The sequence below is a fragment of the Hippocampus comes genome, unplaced genomic scaffold (genome assembly GCF_001891065.2).
Source record: "Hippocampus comes isolate QL1 unplaced genomic scaffold, H_comes_QL1_v1.1 scaffold72, whole genome shotgun sequence".
NCBI classification, from domain to species: Eukaryota; Metazoa; Chordata; class Actinopteri; order Syngnathiformes; family Syngnathidae; genus Hippocampus; species Hippocampus comes.
In genome coordinates, this window is record NW_017806030.1 from 1,132,219 (window position 1) to 1,147,691 (window position 15,473).

General features: G+C 42.9%; 3 protein-coding genes across 8 annotated transcripts; 2 read left to right on the top strand and 1 right to left on the bottom strand.

Annotated features, from left to right (window-relative positions):
* The first annotated feature begins 154 nt into the window (after positions 1 to 154).
* On the top strand, positions 155 to 6,044 carry mfrp (membrane frizzled-related protein). Of its 3 annotated transcripts, XM_019892680.1 has the most exons (13): positions 155 to 734; positions 1,174 to 1,291; positions 1,567 to 1,653; positions 2,006 to 2,164; positions 2,262 to 2,481; positions 2,568 to 2,698; positions 2,829 to 2,954; positions 3,351 to 3,427; positions 3,535 to 3,683; positions 3,884 to 4,014; positions 4,528 to 4,662; positions 4,838 to 4,965; positions 5,123 to 6,044. In XM_019892680.1, exons 1-13 carry the CDS (start codon positions 681 to 683, stop codon positions 5,345 to 5,347), a joined length of 1,740 nt encoding a protein of 579 aa, XP_019748239.1. In that variant the 5' UTR covers positions 155 to 680; the 3' UTR covers positions 5,348 to 6,044. The 3 variants fall into 3 exon arrangements, with proteins under 3 accessions (XP_019748239.1, XP_019748237.1, XP_019748238.1); XM_019892678.1 differs by lacking the exon at positions 155 to 734 and having other exon boundaries at positions 954 to 1,291; XM_019892679.1 differs by lacking the exon at positions 155 to 734 and having other exon boundaries at positions 954 to 1,279.
* nudt8 (nudix hydrolase 8) lies at positions 5,946 to 9,887 on the bottom strand. Of its 2 annotated transcripts, XM_019892683.1 has the most exons (6): positions 9,798 to 9,887; positions 8,778 to 8,890; positions 7,323 to 8,060; positions 7,127 to 7,259; positions 6,759 to 6,836; positions 5,946 to 6,527 (listed from the first exon to the last, which is right to left on the bottom strand). In XM_019892683.1, exons 3-6 carry the CDS (start codon positions 8,057 to 8,059, stop codon positions 6,333 to 6,335), a joined length of 1,143 nt encoding a protein of 380 aa, XP_019748242.1. In that variant the 5' UTR covers position 8,060; positions 8,778 to 8,890; positions 9,798 to 9,887; the 3' UTR covers positions 5,946 to 6,332. The 2 variants fall into 2 exon arrangements, with proteins under 2 accessions (XP_019748242.1, XP_019748243.1); XM_019892684.1 differs by lacking the exons at positions 7,127 to 7,259; positions 7,323 to 8,060.
* Positions 8,360 to 13,778, top strand: ftr86 (finTRIM family, member 86). Of its 3 annotated transcripts, none has more exons than XM_019892675.1 (11): positions 8,360 to 8,421; positions 9,769 to 10,345; positions 10,443 to 10,538; positions 10,927 to 11,160; positions 11,330 to 11,492; positions 11,560 to 11,649; positions 11,733 to 11,780; positions 12,325 to 12,381; positions 12,460 to 12,525; positions 12,658 to 12,860; positions 13,276 to 13,778. In XM_019892675.1, the coding sequence occupies exons 1-11, from the start codon at positions 8,375 to 8,377 to the stop codon at positions 13,609 to 13,611; spliced, it is 1,917 nt and encodes a 638-aa protein (XP_019748234.1). In that variant the 5' UTR covers positions 8,360 to 8,374; the 3' UTR covers positions 13,612 to 13,778. The 3 variants fall into 3 exon arrangements, with proteins under 3 accessions (XP_019748234.1, XP_019748235.1, XP_019748236.1); XM_019892676.1 differs by having other exon boundaries at positions 11,348 to 11,492; XM_019892677.1 differs by lacking the exon at positions 12,325 to 12,381.
* Positions 13,779 to 15,473: the final 1,695 nt, after the last annotated feature.

Sequence of the window (15,473 nt, forward strand, 5' to 3'; positions counted from 1 at the left end):
TAAGTTAACAACTCTAATGGAAGTCTATAAATAAACTGTCATTTCTCAATTCATGGTTCGGTTGCCTCTATTTTAATGTAAGCTTAACCTATAAGACCAAAACATTTATGAATAATAGATTGGATATGTATTGTAATACACATACATTGAAGTCAAGTGACATAACTTTGTAGGGTTGGCTGAGATAGGACACGTGGAGATTTTCGCGTACAATTCCATGTCATTTACACCAAATGGTTCTGTCCACACCTGCCCCGTATTGAAGCCTTTAATCCGCCACGTGAATAAAACATACTAGGTGATTTTTAGCAAATCGGAGATTATTGGGGTTTAACGGTTAGCCCCACCTTTCCGTGCCCCCCTTGCTTCAGGGCTTAGTCCTCTCAGCTGACTCAGCTTTGCTCAACACTGGGAAAGAGTTTTAAAAAGTATTTTGGAAGCTCTCGCTCTCTCTCTCGCCAAAATCACAAACCATGAGAAGTGTGCGGATATTGCGGAGGTTTTGAGATTTTTAACTTTTCTACTTGGAACATGTTGACAGATAGCCAACCTTGCACTCCTCTGATGCTCGCAAGGACTCTCATCACTGGAGCTCTACATTTGGACTAGTTCTTTTAACATTTTCTAATGGACACATGGAGTGTGCTTGGGTTCGCTAAGAGAGGAGCAGCGGACCAAAGATGTCGGCTCTCAACCAAGTTGTCATTGACTCAGACGCCTCAGACATTTACAGGGTGAGAAAGGTCCATCATGATGGTGATGCTGCTTACTTTGATAAGATCACTTGAATTAATGTTCTGAAATATCAGATAAGATGAGAAAGATAAGAAAACCTTTATTTGTCTCAGAATGGAGAAATTCCCAGATAATATTGTCTGCTTAAGTGCCTTGGATGTATTTTTCAACCTTTGTAAAAAGAAAATGAATGCGTTGACAGAGAATTTTGTTTACAGTGATTGAATATCAGATTCGGGGAGGTATTGATTTAATATTTACTTATTTAGCAACTTTATGTCTAAGCTAATTGTTCGAAACTTTTTGCAGTATCTTTCTGACGGTGACAAATATGACACAGCCCCCTTTATCGAACAATTTAAGAACGATATTGGAGGTAGAACCATCGTTTCCAGTGTTTGTGTACAATTGCATATTTTCTGTCGTCCTTTGTCCAAGAATGTGTTCTGCAATCCTGCCTTTGAGCTGGAGGGGGAGCTAGAGGAGCGGGAGGGATTTCGAATGACCACATCCACCCCTGAGCCAATCAAACCACCCACAACTGGTAGCGTTGCAAGTAAATAAAGATTCAAACCAACAAAAAAAACGTGTGTTACATGCGTCAAATCGCCTGTGTATTTTAGCATACAAACACGCAAACTGTTTGAGTGGTACTATAGACTACTGTTGTTCAATTCAACTCCTTCATATATAAGAATTGTTAAAAAATAAATAAATAAAATAAAATCGTTCACGTCTTGCCACAGTCCCTATAAAAAGTGTTTTTGTGTAAACGTTCAGGCCGAGGGTGAGGTCTCTTCGTGGTGTGTGCTCTTCCTTTGCGGAATGCAGGTTGTGGCTGGGGGAAGGTGGTGGTCTTTGCTGCTGCCCTGCTCCTGGTTGCGGCTCTCGGCCTGACACTGGCCCTCATCCTCACACGTGAGTGTCTGCTCCTTCTCAATTTATAGTTGTCCAATAATTTGGCACCTGATCACAAATATATATTCTCTATGCAAAGTTATTGTACTGCCGCTCTTATTTGTCACAAAGATGATCCATCCCAAGGAAGTTTTTTGTTGCGGGGCTCCTTTCATTTCCAGTGAATTCTCCGCCTTTTACCTTTTTTAAAGAGGAATTTGGAATTTTAAACCGATTTCACCTTTCTCTACCTCCTGTAATTTCCTGTTAAGTAGCCTACCCAATGATTGGTTTACCTTCATTTCATATCTTCACTCTTCTACACAATGAAGAAGTCGTTATAATCTTGAATTGCATTCTGTTCTGGGCGTAGAGATAAAAAGTCAAGAGGTTGACGAGCAGCTATTGTCCACCAGCCCTCCAGACCCGTTGAGTGCAGAAGGTGGCGAATTACCCTCCGGTCCTGCAAACGGAGGCCCGCAGGATAGTTTGCCAGTGCCCCACCCTGCGAGCATCCCCACGATTGAAACACGTAGGACACACAAACATATGCTCGCTAACATCTCCTCATTATTATAAAGGCTGTTACTTTTCTGGTTACGGGACCGACAGCTTACGCATCCTTTCAGGTTGTGGCGGAGTTTTGACTGATTCCGAAGGTTTTTTCAGCTCCCCAAACCACCCGGGCTCCTATCCCCCCAACACCTTATGCGTGTGGGTCATTCAAGCCACACCCCCTCACTTTATTCAAATCCATGTGTCCTCTTTGAATATTGAGGGTCCGGCTCCCTGTTTGTTTGACTGGCTGGAGGTACAGGAGCATGTGGAGCACAACGCCGTGGTCACGAGGTCAGTGGACCATAATTAACACGTACAGCACTGCACGAATAGAACTCACATATGTTGCGTGAAGGCTGTTTGTGTCCCTCCTTTAGGTTCTGTGGTGCCGTGGCTCCACCAACAGTCAACACGAACAGCAGCACAGTATGGGTGACGTTCCGCTCTGATGGCAGCATTGCAGGCAATGGCTTCTCAGCACAGTACAGGGCCTTGCTGCCTGGACACAGTCAGTGGTTTGTGTGCATGATAACAGACTAAAGGAAAGCGCCTCCTTTGATTTGTTACCTGCCTCTATGCACTATGCATAAGTGCCGCGTGCGTTTGCGTAATGGGCGGTTGTGTTGCTTGTTTTTAAGAAAGTTGTTCCAGAGATGAGTTCATGTGCGACGGTGGTCGCTGTCTGCTGCCTGCGTCTGTGTGTGACGGCCATCCCAATTGCCATGACCAAAAAGATGAAGCCAACTGCAGCAATAAACACAGTGGTGACAGATTGTTCAATAAACACTTTATTCATTTATTCTATTGTGATTTAACATGCACTCTGCCAAGATAGAATTTACACGATAGAGTGGCAGAATCCGAATCCGTTTCTGGCAAATGAAGTGACGACACCTTCCAAACTGTCAGAGGGGGGACACTGATGACCTTGTTGTTGTTGTTTTTTTTTTTTTTAATTTCCAACGATTTAGGTTTGCGCAATGACACCACCAAAACAAAACTCGTGTCCCAAGACTTTTGCACAGTATTGTAGCCTCAATAAATTCCTTCAAGATACCGTGTGTAGAATAGCGTCATCTAGTGGTGAACTAATAGAATGCGAGCCTTCATAATGGTGGTAATTCCGTAATTCCTGAATAGCCACTGATGTTTATCCACAGAATGTGGCGGACAAAAGATTGGGCCATACGGCTTCCTGGCAAGTCCAAACCACCCCAGCCCATACCCTCACCAGCAGGTACATTCACTATTCTGTTCTGGTAACCTAACTTCAAAAAAAAAAAAAAAAAAAAAAAACATTAAAAGACCATTCCAGCTATCCTACATGCCCTTGTTTGCCCTTAGCTTTGTGTATGGCACATAGCTGTTGAGGAGGGTCACGTCGTCATGCTGCGCTTTAAAAACTTCAGTCTGGAGGCTCAGGACGTGTGCGAGTTTGACTATGTGGAGGTGCATGATGGCAGCGACGCTGGAGCTGGTAGAGTTCTGGGAAGGTAACACGTATCAGTATTGTGGTATTAAACTGACCATTCATTAAATCCAAAGTGGTCGAGTGTGTCCTGGTTGACGAAGAGTCTCTCCCCTCAACACTTTGGTGCACCTTACGTGCTTGTTTCACTTCCCTTACCTTTGTCACCTGCAACGTGATAGCCTGATGATTCCGGGTTGCGTAATTGTGTGTTTTCCGTGACAGGTTTTGTGGCACCACCCTCCCACCAGATTTGACCTCGTCCGGCCAGCACATGACTGTCCTGTTTGTGGCTGACGAGGGAGTGGCTGACAGCGGCTTTAACGCGACGTATCAGTCCGTGTCCCTGCTGGATCGTGAGTTCTTCCTCTCAAAGTCATATTTTGTACATCAGGGGTGTCAAACTCATTTTTGTCGTGGGCGACATTTTAGTTACCGTTTCCCTTGGAGGGCTGTTATGACTGAAACCACATAAAAAAAAGTCAATAATAATGGTTTATTCAACGATTGTTTAAGTTACTGTAATGAAGGGGTTTGGTCATAAGAAAATGCTGACAATATGTCTCTTATTTCTTACATATGCGAATTTTAAATTTTGGTTGAGAATTTAGCAAGCATCATGGAAGTTGACATGTTTGATGTGCTTTCGCGGGCCGCATAAAATGATGTGGCGGGCCAGATCTGGCCCCCGGGCCTTGAGTTTGACACCTGTGCTGTACATAGAACTTACTTTCATCTTTTCTGAAACTGGACCGCGTATGCCCAGCTGTTCTAACTTGCTCCGGTTCTCGAGCAAGGAAGTGTATTGCCACTCACGACAAGTGTTTGATCAATTAATTGACTAGTTTCTTGTCTTTGGATTTTGAAAGGGACTTGCGGGCCGAGGCAGTTTGCCTGCAGTACCGGCGAGTGTCTTCATCCACAGTGGTTGTGTGACGGCTGGAATGACTGCCCCGATGGAGCAGATGAACAGGATTGTGGCAACTCCACCTACCCTCCCTTCAGTGAGTAAATACGACCGCTGACCTCGATCAGAGTCTGTGACAATCACATACTTTTTTTCTTGTTTTTGTTTCTCCGGTTTCTGTCCCCCGAAAATGTGAACCCTGACCTTTTTGTAATTCTTTTGAGCAGAGGTCTTGACTTTGCTGGAATAAGCTATTTTCTCAATGCCACCAGCTTCACCGTGTGAGTCAATAGACGTGGAGATGTGTCTGGGTCTCAGTTACAACCTCACCTCATTCCCCAACATATGGCTCGCCATCGCCGATCAGAGAGAAGCTGCCACACTTCTGCGACAGTACAGGGTATCTCGGCTACCACTGCATTCTCGTTAAATTTAGCTTTTTTTGTCACAGTAGGCGCTACTTAGGCCACTTTGAACACACGCCTCAGTCAAGACTTCAGGTTCCAGGACAGAAGTGCATCTCATCTGAAACTCTTTCCTCTGTGGTCTTGGCAAAGGTTTTGATGGAGCTAGCCTGCTTCGAGCCCTTGCGGAAACTCATTTGTGGGATGTTCTTGCCGCAGTGCAGCCCTCATGGAGGCGTCCTGCAACCCTGCCGCTCTGTTTGCTTGTCGGCTGAGCAGCAGTGCAGCCAAGCCTTGGACCTTTTCTCCTTCAGCTGGCCCTTCAACTGTCACCTCCTGCCCGACACACAGGACCCCATGGAGTGCTCACTGCCTTGATCACTACACCAAAAAACAAAAAAAGAGGGTTTTAATTGTTTTGGGGTCTGGTTGGAAGCTTGAGGACTGACAGATTTTAAGTGAATACAAAAGCTTTCCCGCAGTTCTGATATTGTCATTTACATCCTGGCCAGTGATTGTTTGAAAGACAGCAACCTCGCAGAAGCTTATTGTAATCGTGAAAGGCACTGATAAACACCAAATCCACGGATATTACAAACTCTATTGTATTCATAGTGCACATCAAAAACGACAGCTGAAAAAAAAGTTTGTCATCTATGTTCATCACAATCCAGTTCAACGTTAACTTAAAATTAAACATCGATGTAGTAGTGCAAAAATTGGAGTCCTCACAATGAGGTACAGCACTAAAAACAACAGGAGCCCAAAGGAGTCAAGTCATTTTGGGAAAGGTAAAAAACTTAGATGACCAAAGTCCCCGCAACCCCCAGAAAGACAAACACAAACTTGAATATCCACTGAAATTCCGATGATTATATCGGCTGGGCTCTTATCTGCAAAACCTGTCCAGTACAGTATTCCAATTGGTCTATTTGCACCATTTAAAGTATGAGGAATAAAAACGACACGCAGAAAATGTGTTCAGATGATCTTTAATGCATTTGTGCTTGAACATGCCACATCGTGATATATGATCTTAAACGGTTTGAGGTTTGAGCTTATGTGAGGTAAAAAACACTATCAGGGAAAATAAATAGCTGTGAATCATTGAGCACACAAATTGTCTTATTAACTTATACAACCAATGGGAACTCATTTAATCAATTCATTCCATTCCATCAGTCAGCAGATGACCTTATTGCAAGATGTGTCACAACTCATAAAACTGTTGCTTGCATGTGGTTGACTTCAATCAAAGAAACTCTGGCAAAACAAGTAAAAATGTCCAGAAAAAAAAACCAAACAGTTGAAGCTTGATTGCACATTAGTAAATATGAACTCTGAGCAAAACAATGAATGAGCTTCACTGCAGATGTGACGGAATCAGAAGTTTTAGGGTTTGATCTAAGGCAACGGCGGTGAGGCCCCACACACGATGCTTCCCATTACGAAACACTGGCAGGGTGTATCCATACTTGTCCCCTGTGCGAAAGTGCGTGTACCCGCGGTTTTGAGGGTCACATAAATGGGACAAAGACAAATTAAAAATCTCCTCCACCTGAAAACCAAGGACAAAAAGAGAATGTCTTAAAAAAAAAGGAGACAAAAAATGTGAGCTGTTGTTTCATTTTTGACATTATTAAAATGTGCTCTGGATGGGAGGTATTTTGGGGGGTAGACTTGTGCAGCAGTGTGGACAGCATTTAAGGAGTTAAGAAAAAAAAAACATATTGTACTGAAGAGCCACCTGGGGCTATTCAGTAAGCGGCAATGTACAGCATGACTTTACCTCTCCGGGATTTGGTTTGAAGGACAGCTCCTCAAGAGGGCCGACGTAAGCCAACACAGGAGCCACCAACATCCCTGACTGAGAAAAGGTCAAATCACAAGTCACATGATAAAGCGTCATCATCAAGTGGGGGCACGCTTTCACACAACTCATATGGAGTCCGCATTTAAATAATGACTGTTACAGCTTTGATAACTTGGCCCGATAGGTGGAAATCTGGTTCTAAGTTCCCATTTGGGGCACAGATCGAGTAGACGGATACTAAAGTCAGTTTCAACAGCCCATGGGTAGAAGATGTGTTTGTGAGCCGTTTTTGTTCCAAGTGTCCCACATGAATGTAAATCTAAATTGTCTTCCTTAAAACTCACCTTGTCCCTGAGAGGCTTGAGGACTCCCCATACACTTTCTGTTGACACGTTAATGCCAAGTTCCTCCCTGGCCTCCCTCAGCGCAGTGGCCACCACATCACTGTCTGACGGGTCACTCTTTCCCCCTGCAAAGCTACACAGATACGGAAATGAGGACATGCTGTGTGCGAAAGATTTCCCACTTGCTGCTACTAACCTGACATCTCCCTTGTGCCTGCCCTGCAACATGCTGGAGCGCAGCGTGAAGAGAAATGCTGCTTCTCCCCCTACACTGCAGAGTGACACCAGAATGGACGCCCATCTCCCCTGATTCTTTCCTTGGCTCTGACCTCTTCTCCCCGTCTCCACATTATACATCTTCAAATTGGGCGCCAGGTCCCGTCGACACCTATTTTCATTTTCCAGAGCGAGACACTGACTCCAGACTCCATGAACTGCTCTGGTTTGATGAGAAGAGAGGCTGTAGGCTTGTACTCTACTGTGAACATTTTCTAACCACTGCAAAGCGCTAACAGCTGTCATCTTTCTGAAGCAGGAATGACGACAGTAAATTGTATTGTTTAAATTGTGTAAAGCATGACAAATAACCCCAAATCTGCTTCGAGGTAGATGGCAAGTTGTGCTTGATAAGCGGTCCTGAGTATTCACAGTTTTCTTGTGCTTCGAAGGAGACTTGGCCGGATCTGTGGATTTCAGGTTTCGTAATGAGGCCTCTTCCCTTACTTCACTGTCACATTGTGAGTTAAAAAGAGATGGTTTTGTTGGACAGGATGCAGTCTCTGTGGAGAGTAACCATAATGTCCGTTTTCCATTGACGCCTTCAAGCCTAAATCCATTCAAAAGCCATCGAGCGTGGGTACAGGTAGACACATTCAGTCGTAGATGTGACCTTAACGGACAAGAGCTGGTCACGAGGTATGAGCCCCAAAACATTCTGTAAAAACAAGAAAAAAAAAACAACATATATATTAGTTTATATTATTATCGTTTATATTATATTTCATTATATATATTAAACTCTGCGGATGACTTAAATATTGAGAGGTAAAGTTAATTGCAGTTAAGCTATTGGTTGTCTGTACTTTTGACTTTTACGTCAGTGAAGGTGGAGAATCAATATTTTGGTTTACACCCGTATCTTTGCGTCTGCTCTAAGTATAGGGTGCGAGTACGGTTTTTATTTTATTATTATCATTATTTTTTGCGTTGCTAAACAAACTACAGCGAGTCAAGCAATCATATAAGAACATGAATGAACGTCTTGGTACAACCGAATGCACGTCCTTCCGGAAGAGGTGAGTTGAACTCTCAAAGCCCGTTGGTGGTGCTCTGGGGTTGCCCTTTACACAGCCAGAAAATATATCCAATTCGTGTACGTAATGCGGACATGTCCGCAAAAACGGCGTGTACGTGTGTGAATTCCCACCTAATCACACGACTACAATTACTGACGAAAATAGATGCAGTGTTTACTAATCCGGCGACCAAGTTCATGTCAGGTAGCTGGATAATGCGTTAGCATGATGTGAAGCTGTTGGAAGTAATTACAAAACGTAAGGTGACGTGTAACAAGGTTCCTGTATGCCGCGTAAGGCTGCATAGTCGGCAAAAATCATACCGGAGAAGAGGATTTATTTGGAAAGAAACTCACCTTCGTTGAAAGTTGAATCCACAGCATTTAGACGACTGCAACTCTAATAGTGATGGCGCAGCGGAGCTTCGAGATCGTCACTGTTGCCATTACTGCGCAGTCATGACGCAAAGCTGGTTTAAAAACATATTGAAGTCACCGTTATTTTCATAGCACATTTCATACCGCATAGTCATAAGGAAGGATAATACAATAGAAAAAGAACGTGTAAAGATGGATAAGGATGTAAAAACACAAAAATAAAACGAGATGTTGTACAAAAATGTAAATGAATGAATGGATGATACAAAAGTAGTCGAACGCCGAGATAAGATAAACCAGCGCGCCGTTGCAGCCCGCCCTACGGACGTGCCAATGTGGCGGCCATGTTGGGAGGGACAGCGTTGCTATCAACGGCAATGCATTTACAATGATATTAAGTCGTAACCTTCTCATATCGCAACCGATTTTGATAAGTTTATTTGTATTGGAAGTACTGTCATTTCCAAACATGTGCTATGATTTCTCTCTCTCTCTCTCTCTCTCTCTCTCTCTCTCTCTCTCTCTCTCTCTCTCTCTCTCTCTCTCTCGCTCTCTCTCTTTCTCTCTCCATATATATACTGTATATATATAAATATATACTGTAGATATGCATTTCAAAACAATGAAAAACGATTTCAAAATATAAAGAAAGAGAAGCCTTGACGTGTGTGTGTGTGTGTGTGTGAGTGTGTGTGAGAGAGAGAGAGAGAGAGAGAATTCTAACATGAAATTCTATTCTATCATGAAAAACATTTTCATTATTTGCACTAAAATAAAACAAGAGTTTTTCAGATTACCGTTTACTTTTTTCCCCACAAACAATTCCCCAAAACAAACAAATGACCATTTCCAGAAACTCAGAACAGGTTTTATCAGTTTCACGCCAAGTCAAACCTGTTCCAGTTTCTAAGCAGCAAGTGAATCACTCAACTTTGTATTTTATTCATCCAGTGTGTTTTGTCCCTCTTAGGGAACAGTTGGGTTCGGATAAACTTTTACCTCGAAAAGCAAACCTCTGGCTTGCATCACAGCACCCAATGGCCTCAGCGTGGTCTGAAGAGGAGACCTTTGTCTGCTCAGTCTGTTTGGAGACCCTGAAGGATCCTGCAACTCTACCCTGTGGACATTCTTATTGTTTGGCTTGTATCCAGAGTCATTGGGACAAAGGGAACAGCAAGGGCCAGTACAGCTGCCCCCAATGCAGGCAGATCTTCAAGCCTCGGCCTACACTGGCAAAGAGCACACTCCTCGTGGAAGCTATGGAGAAGCTCAGGACCAATAGTCTCAAGCAAAGTCCCTCTGCGACTGGTTCCTCCGCTCCACCATCAGAACCCATCTATCTGGAGATTCTTCCAGATACTGGCACGCGGCACGGCGGTGTGTATCCTCAGCTTCCCGCCATGGCTGCCAGGCCCTGCCCTCAGCATAACCAGCCCTTGAATCTGTTTTGCCACACTGACAGGGAATGTGTGTGTGTGGTCTGTTGCCAACATGGACACAAAGGGCATCGTGTACTCAAACCCGAAGAAGAGAGGAAGGAGAGACAAGTATGTGCAAATTGAAGAATTTTGAAAACACTGACAGCATGGCGTTTGATGTGCATTACTTCAGCTAATAACTATTTTTTATTTTATTTTTTTGTAGAAAGAGCTCACTCAGATGCAGGGAGAGGTGGTGAGGCGAGGCCGGGAGACAGAGAAAACTCTGAAGGAACTCCCGAATGTTGCCCGTCAACACAAAGTATGATTCATTCGAATGTGTATATTTGAGGATAAATTTCACATCCTCGGTTTTGTCTGTCTATTGTGTCAATACATCTCATTTCAAGTGAAATCATTGGTAGTGCATTGATTCTCATGGCTGACTTTGGATCACAAACGCCTGTTGTGGCAAAGCAAGGATGTCATCCACCTTTCAATTTGCAGGGGAAGCCAATATTAATCAGAATGCCATCTTTAGAGTAGTGGGGCGCATAGAACATATTATTGTGACAAAAATTTGGATGCAATTTCACCTTAGGCCTGCTGGGCGGGAAGCTCTTGCATTAACTTTAAACGTGTACATAAGCTGTATTCAAAATGGATAGATTGATGTAAGTTGTTGCAATTCCTCATCTTTCTATTTCCAGGCTTTGGTTCAGGCTATGCAACAAGAGAGACTGGATTTGTTTTCTGATCTTGTCAATGTCATTACTCTCACCGGCACTCAAGTCGGTGAGCTTCTCTGCACTCATGAGCGATCTTTCGGAAGCCAAATTGAGGGCCATATTCACAGACTGGAACAGGAGATAGTACAGCTTCATTGGAAGGGGGAGGAGCTGAAGAGGCTATCAGACATGCAGGACCATATCTGCTTCTTAAAGGTAGTAGAGCATCAAATGGTACGCTGTATCACTGATTTGGTTTTCGCTGACCTTTTACAGATAACCGATTGTTGTTTTGGCAAAGTGTAATGTGTGTGTGTGTGTGTGTGTGTGTGTGTGTGTGTGTGTGTGTGTGTGTGTGTGTGTGTGATTAATGTTACCTGTTGAGAATTTCCTCACGATGGAGAAGGCAGGTGCAACTGACGGCACCCAAGAATCGATTCTGTGCAAAGAGGACGCGGTGGTAGCTGATGTCCGCTCGGTCTTAAAGGAGCTTCAAGAGTCCATAAAAGAACTCTGCCGATCCAGTCTTGCCAAACTTGTCACTTTAGGTCAGTTTAGATTTTCCGCCCTCACTCCTGTCCCCTCTTGATATCAAGTGGACTTTTATCGCTGTAGTGAATGAGGAGCCTGTGGCCTCGAAAACTGAAGGTGCCACGGCCCCGGACATAATGACAGCCGATGGCTTTGTGCAAAACACGGGTGAAGGTAAATTAGCACAGCACCAAAGTTTCTCTCAATATTACAAACAATAAACACTAAAAATCTTGTTTTTATTTTTATTCCTGTAGTGTATGAGATGCAAAATCCTGCACCTGCACCTTTACTACGACCCCAAGGTAAGTGATAATCATGAAGCTGTACACGCTTGACTGTATGACCATTTTTTTGAAGACATGAGCCATGTTACTCTCATCTTATTGCAACACTAAACAGTTCCCCATATGCCAAAGATATTGACATTGTTTGGCTTCCGCCTTTGTTTTATACACTTTTTAAGTTGTCTTACATTAATCAATTGCAAGATAGAAGGGGAAAATTAATAATGGGACCCAATTTGGATATTTTTGCTTTAAGGGGTGTACTCACTGAAGTTCCCAGACCTTAATGCACAGTTCAGACATGGATGGCCGTGTGTTGAGGGAACATTTGATTCATACTGTTACACAAGCTGTACACAGACTATTTTGCAAAGTGCCATTTAATCAATGTTGTCACCATGTAAAGATGGAATCATTTCAAACATGTGAAGGGCGTATTCGCTTTTATGAGTTGCTGCATAACCGTATGATGTGAAGCGGAACGCTAAGCCTTGCGGTGTTGTAATGCCTTTCTTCATTGCTACTGAGTACAATTGACTTGTGATGCATTGAATTGATTCAGCCTCTGCCAATGAAGCGTCAGCACCGCCTCCACCATTCCCCCAGTCTCAACCTCAAGGTGACTAACAAGGTGCAAGTGGCTCCCTTGACAACCTTGCCACATTTAACACATTCACCCTCTCCTTTGTGTTCTAAGCACCTCCTGTCACAACAATGGGACTTGTAAGCCCAGAACCAAAGACGAGAGAAGAATTACTGAAATGTGAGTCCATTTTTTTCCTCCAGTTTCAAGAGTAAAAGAGAGAATCTATAGTGTACTCCTTGCGAAGAGCTTTAGGTGGTTCCATAGTCTTAATTAAAAAGATTTTTTTTTTTTTTTTTTTTTACCCTTCAGTTCACTTTGAGCCCACAATGGACCCCAACACAGTGTATCGCCATATACAACTTTCGGAGGGCGGTCGTAAGGCCACACTGCGTGCAGAGAACCTGAACCCAGTGGACCACCCGGAACGCTTCCTCTACTGGCGACAGCTTCTCTGCAGAGAGCCACTGGGAGGCAGCCCATACTACTGGGAGGTGGAGTGGACTGGCTCGAAGGTGATCTTAGCTAGACTACACATCAGCAAACACAAATATCATCCACACCGTTGGGGAATTGATGGGGGGGACTACAGACTTCCAAACTATTAAACTATTGAAAATGGGGTTCAGTATGGTGTAGCTGACTGCTTCTTAAAATTCACAGCGGATGACTTTTGCACTAGGGATGAGACAACCATTTGCGGTTAAAGAGTGGTTCCATCTTTATTCAAATTGGAAAAAGAAAACATGAATTCCTCTATTCACATTTTACCTGAAATGGGTAGCAAAATGTAGTCACATTTTTTTTCCAAGCAGGTGGCAGTCCTGAAATGTTTACAAATATCCGTGTTGTAGTTTTTGGATGATACACAATTGTTTTTTTGCCAGGAAGAAAAATTTGAATTAGAATTTCCGCTTTCTCATTATTCAGATTACCATTGGAGTAGCGTACAAGGATATGGATCGCCAGTCTTCTGATGACAAAAGCCGTTTGGGCCACAATCCTCGTTCCTGGAGCTTGTACTGGTCTGGGACCGGTTTCTCATTCTGGCACGATGGCCAGGAAAAACTCCTGGGTTCACCCAAAGGCAGACGGATTGGAACCTATCTGGACCAGCATGCAGGCATTTTGGCTTTTTATCGCATCACCAATGAACAAGCTCACCTCATCCACAGACATGTGACCCAGTTCAGCGGTCCGCTTTACCCGGCGTTCCGGTTCTGGGGTGGAGTTGGTGCTACTGTAAAAATTAGCCAGATGGATTGAAATACAAATGTAAAAAGAATATGCAGTTGATTGAAATACAACTTGGTTGCAATCGCAATATGATTCCCCACCCCGCCCCTCTGCTGCACACTGTGTCCTAATTTATGTACCGGTCACAAAAATATAGTGATAATAAACAGAAATAAAAGAATTCATCGCATGCAGCTTATCAGTTTTATTTTATTTGTATATTCTGATCAAGCAAATGATATAAACCTTCAAACAGTGAATCCTCGTTTATCACGGCGTTCACATTCCAAAAAGAACCCGTGATAGGCGAAATCCGTGAAGTAATCAGCTTTATTTTTTGTTTCAAATTATTATTAAATACTATACTACAGAATGTAAATGTAAATATTTTCTTACAAATAACTATGATAGTTTTTTTAAAAAAAAGAAATACTGTAAACTAATCATTTTAATAGTAAATACGAGGTTGGACACGTTGTGACTCATGCATATTTCGCAGTTCCTCTGACTTTATTTATTATTCTTATTTTTTTATTCTGTTTTCTGAATGTGGGAGGAAAAAAACCCCGCAGGCACGGGGAGAACATGCAAACTCCACACAGGAAGGCCGGAGTCGAACCTTGCACCTCTGCACTGTGAGGGCAATGTGCTAACCTGTCATATATCACATCAGTGAAAAAAAATAAAAAAATAATAAATGTGAGAGAGGTTTGGTTGAATCTGAATACTTCATTAATATTGCTGTTGTTAAGTAAAGGTGTCATGTTTTAATCCTGGGTCGCATCATAGTTACGGTTGCCGAAAAGGGCAGATACAGTTTCAACAGTCACACCCAGTGATGAGCGTCATTTCCTAACAAGGCCTCCTCCCTCTGTTGGCCTGAATGTTGTCAAAAGCATTGACCTTCATGAACAACTTATATCCTAAAATCTGTTTCCAAATATCCATACTCATCATTTCACAGCGTTACTCTTGGCTGCACTACTTCCAGGGTGCGTTGGCAATTTTTTTATGTTACATTTTTATTTTTTTTTAATTTTTTTTTTAAGGAAATGAGTCATGCAGACGAGTGGAACTGTTTGAAAACGGTGAATTATTATGCTATAAAAACACTAATAATGTCCCCCCCCCACACACACACATACGGTATGACTTGTGACTAGTGAAATCTGCTGAGCCACTCTGGGTGTGTTTACGGACTAGACAAGTAGTTTGAGCGTGAGGCATTTAGACTTGCCCTTTACCTAATATGTTCTTTTGGGAGCACGAATAATCACCCCATCATATTACGTAATTGTCTCTGGATTGATTACTATCATTTTCACTGCTAGTTAAGCGAGAGAGCAGGGCGACTCTTGTTTTTTTTCACTGTTAGTATTTTTCGACGACACTTTCTTCACATTTCAAAATTCTACACACATCACACCCCACGATGACAAGATGGAAAAATATTTTGGGAAAGCTTTCCAAATGTATTCATAATCTGAAATGAAGACTTACATGCGCAGTCACATAATTATTCAAAATGTGAGGAAAAACAAAAATGTGCATTTCAAACACATACAACAAACGCACGATTCATAGACAAACTGCACCGACATGCAATTGTAGTTGGGGGCTTGCCACGCTTTGTCATTGTTACATGAAAACTACGTTAAAATAGTGTTGCAATAACATGCAAGGTTCACTGAAGGCAACGAATTTCCAGCTGGTGAAAATGTAAATAAATTGTCATCTGTCGCTATGACCCTTCGATTGACAGGAGGTCAGTGGAGGATTTATTCCCGTTGAAATTTTAAATCAGGCATGTTCAGCTCCAGTTCTCGTGGGTCGCTGTCCTGCCTGTTTTTCTTTGCTCCCTGCTGAAACACACCTGATTCGAATGATCAGCA

Coding starts and splice junctions, on each gene's coding strand:
- nudt8 (XM_019892683.1), bottom strand. CDS start 8,059: ATGTTTTGGGGCTCATACCTCGTGACCAGCTCTTGTCCGTTAAGGTCA. Junction 7,260..7,322: donor AGGCACAAGGGAGATGTCAG/GTTAGTAGCAGC, acceptor GTATCTGTGTAG/CTTTGCAGGGGGAAAGAGTG. Junction 6,837..7,126: donor TCAAGCCTCTCAGGGACAAG/GTGAGTTTTAAG, acceptor ACCTTTTCTCAG/TCAGGGATGTTGGTGGCTCC.
- mfrp (XM_019892678.1), top strand. CDS start 1,012: ATGTCTAAGCTAATTGTTCGAAACTTTTTGCAGTATCTTTCTGACGGT. Junction 2,165..2,261: donor CATCCCCACGATTGAAACAC/GTAGGACACACA, acceptor GCATCCTTTCAG/GTTGTGGCGGAGTTTTGACT. Junction 2,955..3,350: donor CTGCAGCAATAAACACAGTG/GTGACAGATTGT, acceptor GTTTATCCACAG/AATGTGGCGGACAAAAGATT.
- ftr86 (XM_019892675.1), top strand. CDS start 8,375: ATGAATGAACGTCTTGGTACAACCGAATGCACGTCCTTCCGGAAGAG. Junction 11,650..11,732: donor TGTGCAAAACACGGGTGAAG/GTAAATTAGCAC, acceptor TTATTCCTGTAG/TGTATGAGATGCAAAATCCT. Junction 11,781..12,324: donor ACCTTTACTACGACCCCAAG/GTAAGTGATAAT, acceptor GAATTGATTCAG/CCTCTGCCAATGAAGCGTCA.